Source organism: Mesocricetus auratus, unplaced genomic scaffold (assembly GCF_017639785.1).
Source record: "Mesocricetus auratus isolate SY011 unplaced genomic scaffold, BCM_Maur_2.0 Super-Scaffold_100676, whole genome shotgun sequence".
In the NCBI taxonomy this organism is placed as follows: domain Eukaryota; kingdom Metazoa; phylum Chordata; class Mammalia; order Rodentia; family Cricetidae; genus Mesocricetus; species Mesocricetus auratus.
This window is the reverse complement of record NW_024429266.1, coordinates 62,780,343-62,800,010: the sequence shown is the minus strand read 5'-3', so window position 1 is coordinate 62,800,010 and position 19,668 is coordinate 62,780,343. Positions and strand designations below refer to the sequence as shown.

At 41.8% G+C, this 19,668-nt stretch overlaps 1 protein-coding gene across 4 annotated transcripts in view; it reads right to left on the bottom strand.

Moving 5' to 3' along the window:
- The window catches only part of Nckap5 (NCK associated protein 5), an 831,052-nt gene that overhangs the window by 319,460 nt on the left and 491,924 nt on the right, over positions 1-19,668 (bottom strand). For all 4 annotated transcript variants that reach the window (XM_040738960.1, XM_040738961.1, XM_040738962.1 and 1 more), the window contains one exon: positions 18,699-18,848. In XM_040738960.1, coding sequence (XP_040594894.1) covers positions 18,699-18,848 — 150 coding nt within the window. The remainder of the gene's footprint in view (positions 1-18,698; positions 18,849-19,668) is intronic.

Genomic DNA, 19,668 nt, shown 5'->3' with positions numbered 1-19,668 from the left:
GTATTTTTATGGGATTCCCGAGTGTGAGAATGGAGTGGGGCTCTGGTTCTTGTGCCGTCTCTTGGGCTCTTTTCCTTGTGTTTGTTTGTCTTGTCCAACTCCAATGTGACGGTTTTTATTTTATCCTATCTTTTATTTAATACCCCCTGGAAACCTGTTTGTTTTCTAATGAGAGACAGAAAAGGAGTGGATGAGATAGGAGGGGATGTGGGGAGGAACTGGAAGGAATATAGGAGGGGAAACTCAACCAGGATATATTATATTACAAACAAAATCTATTTTCAATAAAAGAAAAAGAAAAAAAGGAAAGTGGAGGTAGTGGGTATAATCATGTTTCATTGCATGCCTGTATGAAATTCTCAAGAATAATGAAAAATTAAATTATATTTAATAACAAAATAGCAAGCAAGCAAGTAAGAAAGAAAAATTAAAAACACACAAAATGTCCACCTGTTCACTATACCTCTGTCCACAGAGTACCATTTCTACAATTACTTTTTGAAAAGTCTTCATTTGAAATTGGGAGACAGCTAGTTCAAGATCCATATGTAATGATCAGATAAGCAATTAAAATATTTCTCCAAAACTATATCCTCAGTGATGATACAATTATGCATCTGGCTGCTATCAAATGGATTCAGCATTAATTGACTTATTATCCTGATTATATTCAACATAAAGTTATTAATCCTATTATAACAATCCAGGACCACGAGTGCTTCCTCCACTCTGTGATGAGCCCGGGAGCTCTCCCACCTTTTAACAAGGCCCTTGGGAGCAGTTCTCAGACACTGAGCATGAGCAAGGCTGTAAGTAGGTCTATCACAAGAATTTACATTCATCTCGTAGAATTCCTAGACCCTGCTCTCAGGAGCTACAGGAGCCTGTTTGTCTTCTTCTATGAAAATCTCATAAAATAAAACTGCAGGGGAAACTTTGGCTTTCTGGGGAACCGATTTTATCCTATGGCCTAGAAGCCTCGGCAAATCATACGCTGCGTACTAGAGTTGCTTCTCATTTTAAACTGTACCCCCTCAGACAGTATCCTCTAAATGAATTCATCATATTTGAAAGGTGTTTTTTTTTAGAGAGAGATTACCAAAACCAATTTGACCATGGCTGTGGGCAACTAAAAACTGAAGGAAGAAGACAAACCTGAACAGCACCAAGAAAGTCACAGGAAATGGTACCTTTCGTGTTTTCCTGGAAGGTCTTATGGGTTGTAACCACAAGGCAGATGAAGGTGAATAAGAGGCCTGGCCTCCAGGGAGAAGTTCTAAACTTTGCAAACTGCTTGCACTCCTTGATTTCCTCTGTGAGTTGCATGGTCGAGATGCTCAGCTTTATAAACAATGCGAGCCTGTTGCAGGCTGGCCCTCCTCTAGAAGCCCAGTGGGAACCTGCTTTGCAGAAGAGCCACGGTGTGAACAAAGATCCTGACTGAGTGATTACCGAACTGTGATGAGGCTGGTGTGTACGGTGACGAACACGGTTGGATTACAAACCTGGGATTCTCTGCTCGTGACAGCATGTTAGATGTACAAATACAAAAAAAGAGGCATGGTGGGCCATGGCTGTGATCCCAGGGCTGAGGAGACATACTGGAGGCTCACTTAATCTCAGTCAGTGAGTTCCTTGTTAAATGACAGATCCTGTCTCAAAAATAAGGCAGAGGGCTGGCTAGCCGGCTAGGTGTAAAGGCAATTGTTGCCAAGCCTGACAAGAGAAGCAGCTCTCAAAAGCTGTCCTCTGACTTACACACAGACACTACACACACACACACACACACACACACACACACACACTGAGAGGCACAAATGAACCCTTACATCCCTCTACACATAAATAAACAGCAAACTTAGAACAATAATAACAACAACAACAAAACAAGGTACCCAGTACAGACTTTACTTTCTCTTCAGTGTGTTGGGTCTCCCTTTCCAGGATCCCCCTCGGTTACATAACCTCAGTAACTGTAATCCCTGTACCCCAGAAGAGAGGGTTGTGTACCAGGATGAACAGGTTCCAGTTAGAAAAGCAGGATATCACCACCAGGCATGCCAGGATATTTACATTTGGAACATTAAGGCATATATACATAGAAGAAACACCCAAATTCTGAAATAATTGTAATTTCTAAACCAAATGCTTGGGCTCCCAGCAACATAACAGCTTGAGTTTATGATCTAGGCCTCTGCCACACGCAAACTTTCGAATTCCTGATCCATTGCAGTATTCCAGTCATACTGCTCTGGGTAGAGAGGAAAACCCATCTACTTCAGCACTCCCTAGGCAGTGAGTCCCAGGTGGGAGTGTAGGGAATGCCTTGGTTGGGGGTCCTCAGAGGCCCATTTTCTAAAGTCTGCCCTTATGCATCTGCACATTGAATAGCTATGGGCATCTCTGTCCTTGACTTAGTCTGGGAGACTGACACCTTTATGTCAAAGGTGTCTTTCTGGACCTAGCCCTTTAAGCCTCCTCCTGCCACAGCTTTATAACATTTCTTTGTGGGAAACTATGAGATTTAATAGCATTCTACAGATTTTTATCTGGGACTGTCCATCAATCATATCATTTGTGGGTGGGGGTGTTGTGAGTGTGTGTGTGTGTGTGTGTGTGTGTGTATACATATTTTTATGAGTGTGTGACAGTCAAAGGGTTAAGTTCAGTACTTCAATAGTTTTACAATTTTTATCATTTTTAACTTTGTGTGTGTGCAAGTTACATCTGTATGCATGTTTGTGTGTGCAATGTGGATACATGTGTGCCATAGTGCATGTATGGACTTCAGAGGTCGACCTCAGGCACTGACCCTCATCCTCTACAGTAACTGAAAGTAGGACTCTCTTGTTCAGCACAAGAATGGCAGGCTAGCTGGCTGTGAGATTCCAGGAATTTTCTTGCCGTATGCATGCTGCTGCAAATATTGATTATTATATCCAGCTTTATGTGGGTTATTGGGTTTCAGAACTCGGGGGGTTCCATTGCACAAGAAACAAGGGTTTTCCTAAGGGAGCCAGCCACCTCCCCAGGCCCACCTTATTGTTTGAGATAGGGTCTCTAACTGAACCTGGAGCTCACAGATTTGACCAGATTAGTTAGCTAGCAAGTCCCAGCTATCCTCCTATCTCTGCTTCCCAGGTGCTGAGATTTCAAGTTTACGTAACTACTGCTTTTTAGTTGAGTGCTGGGGATTCAAACTCAGACTCTCATACTTGCAAGAAAACACTTTTTACAACTGAGCCATCACTTAATTTAAGACTGTCCTACTGGATTTTGTTTATTTAGTTTGTTATTGTTCCCTGGGTCATGTTTACATACTATTTTATTCATGACACTTAGGTAAATGACTTACAAGAGTGTCTTCATGAGCAGCTCAGACATTACTAGACAAAGCATACCAAGATTTGGAGCTTTGTTTCCAGTTACATTCATGATATAGGAGCCTTCACTGGGCTTTATGGAGTAAGGATTAAAATGTCTAATTAGCTGTATCTAAGCAAACGGGCCTTTTGATCAATCAAGCCAGCCAGCTTTTCGTTTCTGACATCAAAATTTATACTCTGTGAAAAAAAAATCTACCGCTACATCACATTAAACCAACACACAATTAACAACACTTTGTTCTAATTATCTCTGGGCACAATTAATGTTGGCCTCATGGTTCATTTTTCTTCTTTGATAGCTCTTGGAATATTCATGGAGACTAATCCTTGATGCACTGGCCTTTTGGATGATCTGGGGCTTTCTTACAAGCTCCCACACAAATCTGAGCTTGGCAAAGAAACTTATTTATGCAGATCAGTTTTTGACATATTGGCTTTTTCTAATAGCAGAGGTATATCTAATAAGCTCCCCCGCACAGATCTGGGCTTGGCAATGCAATACAGCCAGAGCTCCCCAAACACCTTGGCTTGGCTCACGCTGAGGTTTTTTTCCCTTCTCTCAGCAGTTGGTCATAACTGATAAAAAGTTATATCTTGATTGAACAAGCTTCTAGGAGTTGGAGGGCAAAAGAGCTTTTGTAAAACATAGTGCAGAAGCTAACAACACCTAAGGCAGGAGGATCCTCCAGGTTTTATCAGAGAACTGAAACCACAGTCTACAGGCTCAACTCCTTTACATCAATCGGGAGACATACACAGAAAGGAAATGGGCACTGACCAAAAGCTCTTGGCAATTGGTACAGTTTCAACTGATTGGGAAACATGCGTGTTTTTCGTTTGTTTTTGTAGCTGCCAATGAACTCCATTCAAAGGTGTCTACTTAAGCTTGAAGTCAGAAGCATTCCCTGCACAGCATGGGACTATGGAGCACCACTTGGCCTGTTTCCTTGGACATGGTTTCTAAATTCAGAGGATGGGCTCAAACATCATAAGGAACTGCAGTTGTGTGCTAGGGGTGTGACTCAGTGGATACAGTGCCTGCCCAGCATTCAGTGAGTGCTGGGTTTCTCCACTAACACCGAATAAGCCAGGTATTGTAGTGTATGGCTCTATTCCCAACACTTGGAGTATAGAAGCAAGAGGGTCTCCTTCAAGGTTGCCCACAGTGAGTTAGAGGTCAGTCTGGGCTACAAGACCTTGTATCATAAAGGAGTGCAGGCTGAAGTCTCTCTGGAAATTTCAGAGTTTAGTAGATAAGGAAACTTCTACCCTGATGTAGTAGTTTGAATGTAGTTGACCCCCATAAGCTCATAGGGAGTGTTACTATTAGGAAGTGTGGCTTTGTTAGATGTTGTTTGTCCTTGTTGGCGGAAGTGTATTGTGTTGCTGTGGGATTAGACTCTGGTCTCCTTTGCTCAAGCTTTGCTCAGTGTGACACCCAGACCACTTCCTGTTGTCCGCAGGTTAAGATGTAGGATTCTCAGCTCCTTCTCCAGCGCCATGCCTACCTTCATGTTGTCATATCTCAACATGATATTGAACTAAATCTCTGAAAATGTAAGCTACCCCAATTAAATGTTTTCCTTTGTAAGAGTTGTTATGGTCACAGTATCTCTTCATGGCAATAGGAACCCTAACTAAGACAGCTGCTTAGAATTTGACTAGACAACTATCTGTTTTAAAATGAAGCAGGTCTACCTCTGTGTGTGTTTTGTATGAATGGCAGTGCCATGCCCCGTCAAAGAGCAGGCAGACAAGCCTTTTGGTCATCTGTCTGGCCACAAGCACCCCAGGTAACCCATACCTGTATGGAAGCCTACTTGAGGCTGCTTCAAGGTTTCCTGCTCAAGGAGGAGATTGTTTCAGCTGTCCCTCCTGCTACTCGCTTAAAAAAAATGCCATGAAGGTCAAGCTGACTATTCAGACAGCACTTTCTTATTTGCTAGAATTCTTGAAGAATCCAGTTAGCACACTCTTCTTGATAACATTCTGAATATTTCATGTATATTTTTTAAAAATTTTAATATGTACTAGCTTTATTATTGTAATTGTTATACATCCCCCCAGCCTTGAGTGTTTCAAGGACAATAAAAATGTTTCGTGGTCTTTGTAACTGTACTCCCTAGCAGAACTCAAATCTACAAAGGCTCAGGCAGATAAAGGGTAAGAGCTGCACACTGGGGTGTGGTAACATGGAGGAGGAGAAGGAAGCTAGAGAGAGAAGAAAGGAAGATATCTATGCAGCAACGTATCCTCAGAATGGGCTTAAAGAAATTTGTGTATATGTATGTTTTCATGTGTGTAGAGATATATGTGCTTGTACATACATACAGATACCTGTATGTGTGGGTGTGTATATGTGGGTGTGCTTGCAGGATAAAGTTTAATGTCAGGTTTGAGGTAAATATGACAATTAAATCAACCACAATAGTGTTGTATATCATGCAGCTGATGGCACTGTCCATCAAGATCTTCTCCACTGCAATGGGCAAGAATTCTACACCAAGCTAAAATTCAAGCCAATGAGACCCTTTCCTGAGGTACAGGGGGGTTTATAATATAAATATCAGAGGAATATGTATTTTTCCCTGGCAACGTTGACTGGGTGCTTGGTTGGCCATCATATGGAAAAGGTCTACATGAGACAGGTCAGAGGACCACAGGCCTGGAGATGGCTGCAGCACCTTGACAGACTGCAATCCATGCCTGGGTGCAGTTTTTCCTATAGAATTTCTATTTGTATGATCTTTCTTCCCATTGCTCAATGCTGGAACTAAGTGGAGCTACTATGATTTCTGACAGAAAGGCTCTAAATAGACTACCTTCAAGGAAATGAGAATTGATAGCATTGTGAAGGTCCTGTGAGAATTTAGATCTTTGCAATCATTTCAGCAGACCAGGGGCTGATCCCCTAGCCCTTATATGTGTAGATGTATGTGTAAATGTACAGGTGTGTGTTTGTATGCATCTGTATGCATGAGTGTGCATGCATCTCTGTGTATGCATCTGTGTGAATCTGTGTGTACAATGTGTATGTGCTTGTGTGTACATGTGTGTAGGAAACAGGACCACCTCGGTTGTTATTCTTCAACTTCAGGTACCCCTTAAGCATTGTCCACCTTTGAAACAGAGTGTCTCACTAGCATGAAGCTCACTAATTAGGCCAGGCTGCACAGTAAGCATCAAAGATTCTCTTGTCTCTATCTTTATAGTGCCAAGATTATAAATTTATGCCACTACATCCAGATTTTTGCTTTGGTCCTGGGATCAAGCTCAAGTCCTTTAGTTGAAAGGCAGGCTCTTTACAGATTGAGCCATCTCCTGAGTCCAAGTTTTCTACTATGGTATGTCAAAGTTGTGTTGTGCACAACTTTGTGACCTCCATCAACATGTTATCTACAACTGCTGAGTTTGGAGCATAATTTAATCTTTGCATCTGTTTGCATAACCGTTCCAAAAAAGCAAACCAGTGTTATTAAATATTCCATCGCCAGGGCCAGTGTGATGCCTCCAAGATTTTAATTTGATTCCTAGGACCCACATGGTAAAAGGAGGTGTCTGACTTCTACAAGTTGTAGTCTGACTTCCATATTCAGGCTATGACACATATATGTACACACATGTAATACAAATTTAAAGAGATAAAATGCTCAATGAAATTCAGATTTATACTCTGAAGATGTTTATTACAACATAATGTTATAACTAGACTATTATAGGATAATACAACATTTTAGTGACAATTGAATAGCAAAAAGATGACAACCTAATTAGGTACCAGAAAGGAGGTAAGTAAATAAGAAGGGTTCTTGAAATTTGTTATCTCTAGTTAACCATTTCATTGTGTTTTTGAAAGATTTTGAACAGAGGAAATAATTTTGAGATATTACATGTTAATAACATACAGTACTATATTTCACAAATTTTTAACTAATAAAATATAGTCACAACCACAGACGATTGGGATTGTGGCAACATGTCAAAAAAAGCCAGTTCTTGTTAGTTTAGAGTTGTCTCTCAATATCCAATGGTGTTGACGTATGAATATGAAGTATCACTCAGATGCTCATATTAATGCCCAGCTTGGAGCTCTGTTTGAGAAAAATATTGAACATTTAGGAGACAGAGCCTTGTTGAAGGAATGCATGTTCTCTCAAAAACTGTACTGTGTATGTATGAGGCATGTGTGTGGAGGCTAGAATGGTCTGGAAGCCCCAGGGATCTGCCTCCACATCCCCAGCACTAAGGTTATACATTCACACTGCCAAGCCTAGCTTACTGCATTGGTTCTGGGGAGCCAAACTCAGGTCCTCAAGCTTGTGTAGCAAACACTTTGTTTACTGAACCATCTTCCTAGCCCCTCTCATATTTTTGTAATAAGTAGTACAGTAGAAGTTCTGTACTGTATATAATTCTAGGCCATTTGTAATATACAGTGCAGTAGAAGTAAATAGTTGCTGCACTATATTACTTAAGGAAGAATCTGAAGTAAAACATGTGTGCCTATTCAATAGGGATGCAGAATTTTTAGTACACCAGCCTTTAGTTGGCTGACTCCATGAACATGGGGTGTGTGGCTATGGGAAGAAGACTGTAATCATCATTTATTTCCTCTCTTTCAAGTTTCTCATAATGTGGCTTCAACACTTTTGTAGTCAGAAAGCAGCTAATGCAAAGTTACATATTCACATACAATATGATTTTTTCCCTAATTAGAAGTCTCTTTTCCAAAAAGAAGCTTTTGTCTCTAAACCTACTTTAGTGTTGTTGCTAGGTGACTCACAGATGGATGCAAATTAGATAGATAAGCAACATATACCCTAAGAAGAGATGTGTGATGTCACCTGTCAGCATATTGTCACAGAACTTAAACATGAAAAGGAAACAATAGTGGTTTTTACTAAGACGACCACTGGCAGCTGCTTGAGAACTTTTTAATTTATTCTTAGACTATTGCTTTGGAAAGTAGGGGAGTGGATAGAACAGGGTCACCACTTACATAAAACCGGAAGTGGGCTTTTCCTTCCCATCAGCAAGAAGCTCAAACAAAGCTTAGGTATATATACAACCATAAGACATTTAAAATCATGCTAAGGGCCTGAAGAGAAATCTCAGTGGGTTAAGCACTTCCTGTACAAGTGCAAAGATCCAGAATCCATGTAAGGACAGACTCAATCATTTATATCTGCAATCCCAGGATTCCTATGGTGGGATAAGAAGCAGAAAAATCACTGGAAGCCTGCAGGCCAGTCTGCTTGATGAACGTGCCTGTCTCAAACAAAGTAGTAGAGTGGAAGATGAGGAAGGGTACAGAGTTCATTTTGTGACCTTCCCACACACACTGTGGCACATGCATGCCAGCATACACACATACACACACACACACACACACACACTCTCTCTCTCTCTCTCTCTCTCTCTCTCTCTCTCTCTCTCTCACACACACAAACTCTCTGCCTCTGTCTCTGTCTCTCTCTCACATACACACACAAACACACACTCTCTCTGTCTCTGTCTCTGTCTCTCTCTCTCTCTCTCTCTCTGTCCCTGTCTCTGTCTCTCTCTCTCTCACACACACAATATTTTAAAAAGTAATTCATTTATTTAATTATTGCTTTATTTAAGTTACTGGAGACAATGTTCTCTATGTAGCACAGGCTAGCCTCAAACTCTTGGTCCTCCTGTCTGAGCCTGAGGGGTCCTGGCATTTACAGACAGGTGTAATGGTGCCTGGCTCATGGTGTTCTTGAATACAAGCAGTCCTCAGAGTCTTGGACTCACTGGCTCTGGGCATGCATGGAAACAGCTTCTGAATGCAGGTTTGAGGGCTCAGGGAGAGTTTATGGTATCAGGGAGTTCAAAGGTGAGCACCTATCTTAGCTGTCTCTTTGCCTGCACTGTCACACTAAAAGCCTTCCCAGTGTGTCTCTTAGTAGTTCATGTGAGAGATACTTGGCCCCCAGTGTCGTGGTGTTGAGGTGGGGAGTCCTCTAAGAGGAAGCCAGGTGTTTAGATCAAGGGGATAATGTAGATCTGCAGGAAGTCTGGGCCCTCCCTGGTGCTTTGATTCCTATCTGGTCTTTTTACAGCTGGCGGGTTCTTCTTCTCCTTTCCCATATATTACGACCTAGCCGTGGACCTTCATTGGGTGCTATTGCCATGTGGAGTGGACTTTAGCCTCAGACTGAGCTCCATAACTGTCTTCACTTTACAAACTTATATAGCTCCAGGTGTCTTGTTATAGCAACAGAAAATGCTCTGGTGCAAAGCTGTTATTTATGGCTCTCAACATCTTGGCTGTGCATCTGAAACACAGGCAGAGCTCTACAAGGATACAGGTGTTTAGTTTCCGTCATAGACTTAGAGAATTAAGATTTCCCGAGGTGTATTTTAGGCATTTGACTTTTTAAAAAGCTGTGTTTCTGGCCGAGTTCCCTCCTTCTTGCCTGCCTGCATATCTCACATCTACAATTGTGTCTCTGTGTCATCAACTTTGACCTTTCCATTGTATCACTTCCCACACTAGCATACCCCCACATGTTAAAAGGGTTGCTTCTGTGTCACACCTCCAAGTCTGACTGACTTACCACACCCAATACACTTCAGAGACAAACTTCCCAAAGAAGCCACTAAGGGCCAGGGTGATGGCTCAGTAGTAATGTAACTGTTATGCAAACACAAGGGCCCGAGTTTGGATCACACAAGAGGCCAGGTACAATAGAGGTCATGCAACTCCAGTACTGCTGTGGCTGAGACAGGAGAATTCTTAGAGCTCATTTACCAGTCAGCTTACACAGATTGGAAATTTCCAGAAACTGTGAGAAATCCTGCCCCAAAAGAAGGTAGATTGTACCTGAGAACCAATACCTGAGGTTGACAAGAGTTCAGATACAAACCCCCACAAATATAAATGCCAGGCAGGCATGAAGGTTTGCCTAAAATTTCAGTGCTGTTGGTGCACAGACAGCCACAGACATAGTCCTTATTGCCAGGCAGTCTTGCTGAATTACTGAGTCCCAAGTTATGTGAGAGACCCTCTTTCAGACCTCCTTTTAAGCTTTTGTCAGGTTTTATGTGGAAATTTTTGCCAAATGTTTGGGTGCCATTTGTTGACAAAAGTTTCTGTCCCACCTGACCCCATAGTCATTTAGTCCCCAAAAACACACTGAGGCTTATATTAATTATAAACTGTTTGGCCAATAACTCATGCTTCTTATTAACTAGCTCTCTCTTAATTATTAACCAATTTCTATTAATCTGTGTATCTCCATGTGGTCTTGGCTTTCCAGAGAATGCCTAGGCATCCTACCTTCCTGGTGGCTACATGGTATCTCATTCCAGCGACTCACTCTCTGCATTCCTCTTCTAAGTATTCTCTTCTTCCTGACTGGCTACTGGCCTATCACCATTTATTCATCAACCGATAATAGAAACATACATTCACAGCATACAGAAGGACATCCTTCATCATCGAGCAACAGAGGAAGACACTAGATGTCAACCTCTGACCTCTGTACACATATGCACACTTGCCCCACAAACAGATACTGTGCTGGTTGGTTTTAACTACCAACCTGACACAATCTTTGGTGGTTTAAAAGAAAATGGCCCCCATAGGGAGTAGCCCTTATTGAAGGAACTATGTCACTGTGAAAGTGGGCTTTGAGGTCTCCTCTGCTCAAGCTACACTCAATGTGACTGTAAGTTGACTTCCTGTTGCCTGTAAGATGTAGCACCCTCAGCTCCAGTAACACATCTGTCTGCATGTTGCCAATCTCCCTGACCTGATAATGATGAACTGAACCCTGAAAACTATAAGCCAGCTCCAATGAAATGTTTTCCTTCATAAGAGTTGCTGTGGTTATGGTGTCTCTTCACAGCAATAGAAGCTCTTATTAAGACACAAACTATAACTGGCTAGGAGGAGTTATTGAGAATAATCTGGGCTGAGGGCAGATCTGTGAGGGACTGTCTTAATTATTGATTGAGGTGGGAAGCCTGGTCCTGGAACAGTTGAGCACTACACTGTATAAGAGTACACAAATCTAGCTGACTAGTAACAAGCAAGGGTGAATATACTTTTTTATTTTGATTTAAATGAGAATGTGATGTGACTAACTTCTGGAGTTATTTATCTTTGCTACCATAAAATAAGGAACTGTGACCTGGAATTGTCAGACAAATAAACCCTTTTATTCCTACACTGTCTTTGCTCAGAGCATTTTATAACCAAAACAGAAATGATCCTAGAATAGAAACAAGAACCATCTACACATGCTCTCCAATCTTTCTCTTCTAAGTCACTCTAATAAGACACCATGGTTGTAAAGCTTGAAGCTTGCTATCAAGAAGAGAGTCAACATGGACTCTATGCTTCCCTTAAGATTGGCTTTCTTCTTTAGGTTTCTCTCACATTGCACTCGATTTGCACTAGCTACCTCTGCCCAGGATCATTTGCTGCCTTTCCCTGATCTCTGCTAATTCCCCAACAGAGAGGCTCCCCAGGGCTCTGTCCTTTGCCCTCCTCAAATCCACATTTACAGTTCTCAAGTGACTTAACTTGCAGAATGTCATCAATATGCTGATGACTCTCAGATCCACCCTTGCAGCCTTAAACTCAACCTTGGGTATTCATCAACCCTCTGAACATTGTCACTTGAATGCTGAACATGTGTCTCAATATGGACCATATAAGTTGATAGCTAGAGCATCACTTCCCATAAGCCACTTCTCTTTCAAGACTGGGCTCTTTCTATTATGACATCACTCTCAGAGGTGAAAGATTCAACAACTTAAAGTAACTCTGGATTTTCCAGTTCCCCTTATGTACTGCATCTACTCCATAAGTAATCCCTATAGGTTTTCCTGTGATTGCAGACACTTGTGCTTCTCATAGGTTCTGAAGATCTGAACTCATGTCATCAGGTTTGTGTAGTAAGTGTTCTTACCACGTGAGATATCTTCCTAATTCCTGGGTGGCTTTAGCACATGTTCCATTCCCACACTAATAAAAATGTCCAGCCTAGAATTTCCTAAGGAGACAAGAAAATAATGTGGGCACAGAACAGCTCAGACCTCCAATTCCATGAAATGCTGGTAGGAACTGACCAAATAAGAAGAAATTTCACAGTAAAAGCGATAGGAATTCCTGCCCATAGTCTAGGACATGGTTCTGACTTGTGTCTCCACAAAGTTACAAACTTTCTCCATCCTTGCAGGTGCTTTCTTCATCATTAAAGGTCCTTTCTCCATCTTTATGGATGCTTTCTCCATTCTTGTAGCTGCTTTCTCAAACTTTGCAGCTGTTTTCTCCATCCTTGCAGATGTTTCTCCATCCCTGCAGCTGTTTTCTCCGTCCTTGCAGATGTTTCTCCGTCCTTGAAGATGCTTTTTCCATCCCTGCAGCTGTTTGCTCCATCCTTGCAGATGTTTTTCCATCCTTGCACAAACATTCTCCATCCTTGTACCTCCTTTCTCTGTCCTTGCAGATGCTTCTTTCTACAATGCTAATCTTTCAGATGTTTGTGACGCTATCTCCTGTTTATTATTCATATTTCACTTTAGTGACCTGATACTACTATGGGGTTCCTGGGAAGCTAAATCTCTCTCACTCCTATCTTACACTCCTGTGGTATTATTTATTTTTCTTATTTGCATCCACTTGTCTGTCCATTAATTAATTTGCTTATTATGTAAATGTGCGCTTCCTGTCTCTGTCCTCTGTGGTGGGAACCTTAAGCACTGACCTTCCTTAGGGCTGAGAACAGCATTTGACCCACTGAGATTATTCAGTGCATAGATTAAGTATGAGTTCCACAAATAACTGTGATGTACAGCTAGCTTTGACTATTTTAAACTACATAATTTTAAACAGAATCACTTATTAACAAAAACCTATGCTTAGCATTTTAATTGTCAAACTTTCACAGAAAGGTATAATTGGGTGGAAAAGGCTGTTATTCACCTTAACATATTTAATTGCTATACTTTTCTACACAGAACAAATCATTCCTATGAGAGGCCACGTTCTTCTAACCTTGAGGCTACAGCTAAGACATCAGCACTTTGGCAGGGGCTCAGAGCTCTTGAGTGTTCCCAGGTTGACTCTGCTCTTGGCTGGAGTCTGGGAATCAGATACTGTAGGAGGTGAGAAAAAGTATGGGCATATCTATCTTGACATGTAATCTCGTGAGAGGTTTGTCTAGAGTGGTGAGAAGCCCTGCTGGGGCTGTAGCATGAGGTCCAGAGATGAGAAAACCACGCACAGAGAGAAAATGCTTCAGGAACAAACCCAGAGGCTGAGTCAAATACTCCAAGAAAAGACAAGGCTAGACCCTAGATGTGGCCAAGGGACTCTAGAGGGCAAGTTGAAAATGATCCTGGAATCACTGCCATAGAGTGAGGTTGAGGGAGCAACCTGCCTACATACACAATTTAGGTTTTGTGAGTTTATCTCCAAGAAAAGAAAGTAGTCCTCTGGCTGCAGAGATGTCTCTATTGGTAAAGTGCTTGCTATGCCATGGAGACTCTAGTTCAGACCTGAGTTCAGTCCCCCCAAAAACTCATATAAAATATCCTAACTTGATGACTCACATCTGTAATCCTAATGCTGGGAAAGTAGACACAGGAGCCTCCCTGGCCTTGCTGGCCAGTCAGATTAGCTGAAGTGATGAGTTCTAGGTTCAGTAAGATGGCCTGTATCAAAAACTAGGATGGATCACACACAGAAGGTATACAACTTTAGCCTCTGGCTTCCACACACTCACAAGTATATACACATATAGAGCAGCAAAGGCAGGCAGGCAGGCAGGCAGGCAGACAGGTAGGCAGGCAGACAGTCAGTCTTGAAACGGAAGCCTTGGGATCCCAAACTCTTAAATCACACACTCACATCTGCATCCCCAAACACTGAGGGGCACAGGCATAAGGCTCTTGCTTGCTCTTGTAGTTCTGCAATGCAGATACAAAACTATCAGATAGTCTCTCTACCATGTGCTGGGAGCCTATGCAAAAATTCCACAACCTCTTGGGGCCAGAGGGTCTAAGATGGTCTGAGCTTCCTCCCCATGGTACATGCAAATGTCTCAACACAGACACTGGGCTGGGAAATCTGAAGAAAGAGAAAATATGCCTCTGTATCTATGTGTTGTTTGACAGCTACATCTGGGTTTCTCTGAAGGAGGGAAATGTCCCTTCAGCAAGACACCTTATGGAGCCCTGGAAGGGCATGGAGGGAACCAGAGAAACAAGTGAAAGTTTAGAAGCTAGAGGCTTATAACCAGACAGGGCACTGGCTGCAGTGGGCAGGGCGGGACACAGGTGGCCTTGCTTCATGAAAAGCAAAGGGCAGAAGGAAATCTCTTAGGGTACCCTGCCAGGTCTCCCTGTCCTTTTTGGGTTAGGGTTTGAGAAAATCCACCCTGGGGAAGCAGTTCCACATGAGGCTGGTGCTGGGAATAGCCAATGACAGTTGAAAGCACTTGGGACCTAACAGAGGAAGGACTGTAGAGAAAGTGCAGTCCTGGGAAAGGTGGGTGTCCTAAACTTTTCTCAGGTGAGGGTGGGGATGAAGTTGTGTGATGTGGCAGGTGAGTAGGGCATTAAGGCAGAGGCATTGAAATCAACATATGAAACAAGGCAGTTGGCAGAGACTGGAGAATGTACTCCACCATGGCTACACATATATATGACAGGTGCATGCTCAGTACAAATATGGGAAAAGCTGGTAGGCAGAAGTGGCCCATGACAGCTCACCAATCTCTTGGCTAAGCCTCCTGGAGTGCCTCACTGTCCTAGCTCCATTCTCACTAGTGCTTAATCTTCTAAAAATATGTGTCTACTGCAATCCCAGTGTCTATAGTTCAAGTCTGCTCTAGGACACGAGAACCTATGAGCCTCAGTTATTTTGGTTGCTTGAAAAACACATTGGTAGAAAATATTCTTTGCTGTTCTTAAGTTTTGCTGCACAACCCAAATATTGCCAACATTATCTAAGTTCCTTCAGGAAAATTTCCTGCAGACACCCCAAAGAAGATTTTGTTAAAATGCTGTATTCTACATAGGTGTGTGTGGCCAGCTCTAGAAAAATGAGCAATGTATTTAACCACAACATTTGTAACCTATGCAAATGATTCAATACACATAGCACATGAAATAAAATTTAGAATTCTATAGTATATGAAATTCATATAAAATCCAATTACATGCGAAGAGGCCTAGGGAATCTATTGAGCCTTGGGCAGCAGATCAGTACCCATCCCAAGTATACACACGGACTTTGGACTCCAATAGAACAATGTGAGGTGCACTCTCACCCAGAACTCTTGGGAAAGGGTCTAGGCCCTGCCCTATATGAAATGACACACTATGGACACCCCCATGGAGGGCCTCACCCTCCCTGGAGAAATGAGAGGATAACGGGGGGGGGGAGGGCACGGGAGGAAGGGAGGGAGTGGGAGAGAGACCTGGAACTGACTTGTGAAGCAACCTTGTTTCTTATCTAAATTTAAACTGGAAAATAAAATTTAAAAAAATCCAATTACATGCAAATAAAAGATGTTATAGACCTGAGTGTGGTGCATACCTACAATGCCAGCTTTCAGGAGGTAGAGGCAAGGGTATCAAGACATCAAAGCAGCCTTAGAAAAATTACAAAGCTGGACTACCTAAAACCCTAGTCCAGCCTACTCACCTAAATTTATGCCATTAACAATATAATGGGGGCAGGGAGATGGCTCACCAGGTAAGAGTTCTTGCTGACAAGACTGACAATCTGAATTCAATCCCCAGAACCAAGATAGTAAAAGGGGAGAGCCAATTCCCACAGGCTGTCCTCTAACACATGGGCTGCTCATGTGTACCTTCACACAAAAAATAAATACATATATGTTTTAATAAAAATCACAGATCCATCAAAAATAAAATGGTGAGATCAATGACCAAGTAGTGAGTTAAACAAATATGATACAAAGAATTTAAAAATAAACAGTTACTCTTCAATTACAGTGATTCAATTCAGGAAATAAAACACATTGTGAATTGAAACTATGGGCATTAAGGGCACTTCAAGACATTAGTTATTGCAGCTGAATAATATTGGAAGGAAGAGTTGTTGCCCAGTATGCAATGATCTCTTGGAAGGGGAAAACTATATAAATATGTATATATCCTGAAGTTTAAGAACATTTGATGCCAAAGACATTTTAAACACCTTTTAGCTTGATTAAATAAAATGCCCTTCACCAAGTCTCCCAGACAATGAGATGAACTGAGAACAATTTCACTAAAATAATTAGGTAAGAACTAACATCTGAAGTACATGTAATATCAACTCATTCCTGTTGAACCTAATTCAGTATGGGATTTCCTAACACTTTTGGATGGAATCATCCTTTCCCCCAAGGAATATTTCCTAAGTGTATATAAAATTCTACCAAGGTATAAGAGCCTCTGGAGACACAGGTGATCACTGCCCCTCCTCCAAGGGATCCAGATGTTTTCATAGACAACAGCTCTTCTGCCTGGGCTCTCACACTCTGCCCAGCCATCAGTTTTCAGGAATGTCTGTGTGGTGTAGGCGTACCACAGTCTTTTAATCATAGTTTTGCATTAGTTATTCTATTCAGATTAAGAGTAAGCATGCAACTAAGGAATAGACAACAACCTTGGAAAAGATCAGTACATGTGATGGTTAGATTTAAGTGTTAACCTGACACAACCTAGAATTACCTGGAAAGAGTCTCAGTGAAGAATTATCTGGATTGGGTTAGCATGTAGGTATTTCTGTGGGTATTGTTTTAATTACTAATGTTAATTGAGCATGGATCCAAACAAAATCTTGAGAATCTGGCTCAAGCACCTATTGCCTTAAGGAAATCAGAATCTAAAAGGCAGCCCTCTATACTGGATGCCTGTGATCAGAGGCAGGGCTATGGACAGCAGGCAGGGAGCAGGTCCTGGTTTGGCATACTATGAAAGTATTCCAGTAGGACTATGTTTTTATTATTGTTCCTTTGTTTTTGTTTTGTGGCAGATTCTCATGTAGCCCAGGTCACCCTGGGAACTCATTTTGTAATGAAACATGATCCTAAATTTGTGATTCTGCTGCAGAAATTTCAGATCTATACTACCATACCCGATTTTATGCGATGCTGAGGAGGGAACTCAGAGCTTCCCCATGATAGGCTAGTGTATTACCAACTGACTGTGTTTTTAGATGATGTGTGTTCCAATTTCATTTCCTTTTCTGAGACAAAACACCCTGATAGAGAGTAAAGTTTAGGGAAAAAGGATTTGCAACTTACAGTTTCAGATTATGTCCCATAAATGTGGGGGCATCACAGTGTAAGGGACATGGAACATCTAGCCACACCCAGAGTCAAGTGCAGAGAGAGAATATATGTATGCCCTGCACTCAGCTCTATAGCTCTACTCCTACACAATTCAGGACCTCCTATCTAGGGAATGGTGCCACTCACAGAGGCCTGGGTCTTTCCAGATCAACTGAGGTAATCAAGACAATCTCCCATAGACATGCCCAAGTCCAACCAAATGTAGACAATCCCTAATTTAAACTCTCTTAGACAAATGATGCTCCTCTAGGATGGATGAAGTTAATATCTTCACTCAAATCTCAAATATTTCCACTTAAGTCTCAAAAACCTCAAACAAGAACAAACAAGCAAAATGTTCTCCAATGACAGCTAGGATAACTGAGGAATGACCACTTAAGGTAAAATAAATGCCTCCAAGCTACAGAGCATCTGGTTCTTTTAAACTGTGTTGGAGAGCTGGGGTGCATCTGGATCTCCTTCAAAGACCCCATAGCTTGGTGTTGATGCTCTCTCTGCATGTACCTTACATGATGATATCTACACATGTCTTTTTTCTTAATGTAATGGGTCTAACAAAAACCTGTACATACCTTCTGCAACCATTCTATATACTAATGTATCATTTGTTTACTCATTTGTTCATGCTTCCATATTATGAGGAATTAGAAAAAGAAAGTCAAGCGGTCCATAACTCCTGCCTAAAATGCTGGCAACTTTAGAGACTGGGATTGGGAACTGAACTGTGGTGCTGTTTTCTCTTTTGAAGCAATACAGCTGGACTGACTGAGTCAAGACCCTTCCAGGGCAGTGAATTTTAACTGTGTCCATTGTTGAGGAAGGGATCCTATTGGCAGACAGTATCACCTGCCTGGAGGAAATAAAAGAGGCACCCTGGAACTCATAATCATACCAGTACCATCAGGTCAGTACTGGAACCAGCGGATGTGTCTCTCAGTGGGTGGATAGATGGGTGTCTTACCTCCAGGGCCTTCAGTCTCTTTAAGAGCAGCCTGGTGTTTTCTTTTCCCTCATCGGTACTGCTATTTTCACTTCTTGAGTCTTCATCTACCACAGCATGGAGATCAGCCAGTGCTTCTTGATGTTTTCTCTCTTCCTCAGACACTCTTTCCTGAAGCCCAAAAGAAAAGGTATGTTTTCAATAATCTACAGATGAAACATCACAAAAGTCTCAAGTGAAGATGTCTGGATTTGACTCTGCTGCTTCTGAGCCTTTCCCTGCGCTGAGGTAGAGAAGACTTGGTGAAACAAGAGGAGTTGTGCTGACAGTAGTAAGCACAGTAGATCTGTAGTTTGTGTGTGGGCATATGTGCACCTGCAACATATGTGTCCATAGACCATGTGCGTTCATGCAAAAAGGAGGTCAGAAGTCACTCAATGGGGATGGTCCTTAAATGCCACCACTCTGATTGTTTTAAAGACATCCACTCTCACCAGTCTAGAACTCACCAAGTCAGCAGGGCTAGCTGAGAGGAAGCCCCACCCCAGGGATCTGTTTGTCACCAACTCCCCAGTGCTGAGATTAAAACATATACCACTATGCCTAAACATTTTACATGAGTTCAGTGTGCCAAACTCAGGTTGTCATGCTTGTAAGCCAAGTACTGTATTAACTGTACTGTATTAACTGTACTGTTTTTTCCAGTCCTACATTAGAAGTTTTGTTTTATTTTTTTGATTCCCCTGCCTCTAGACTCTAGTAAGGTAAAGCCACTGGGCCATGCGTCTGAAGATGCATGTAATCCACTCAGTTGGAGAAGCTACAGAGCCAGTCAAGCTTCAGGCACAATCATGTGATTAATCAACTTGTATCATTACAATATAAGCCAGCTATGCTTTAGACTGAGAAAAAATACACTAATCTTGATGTTTTCATTTGTGAAAGGCAAAGAGGAAAAATAAATACAACATATTGAAATGGTGATATCAGA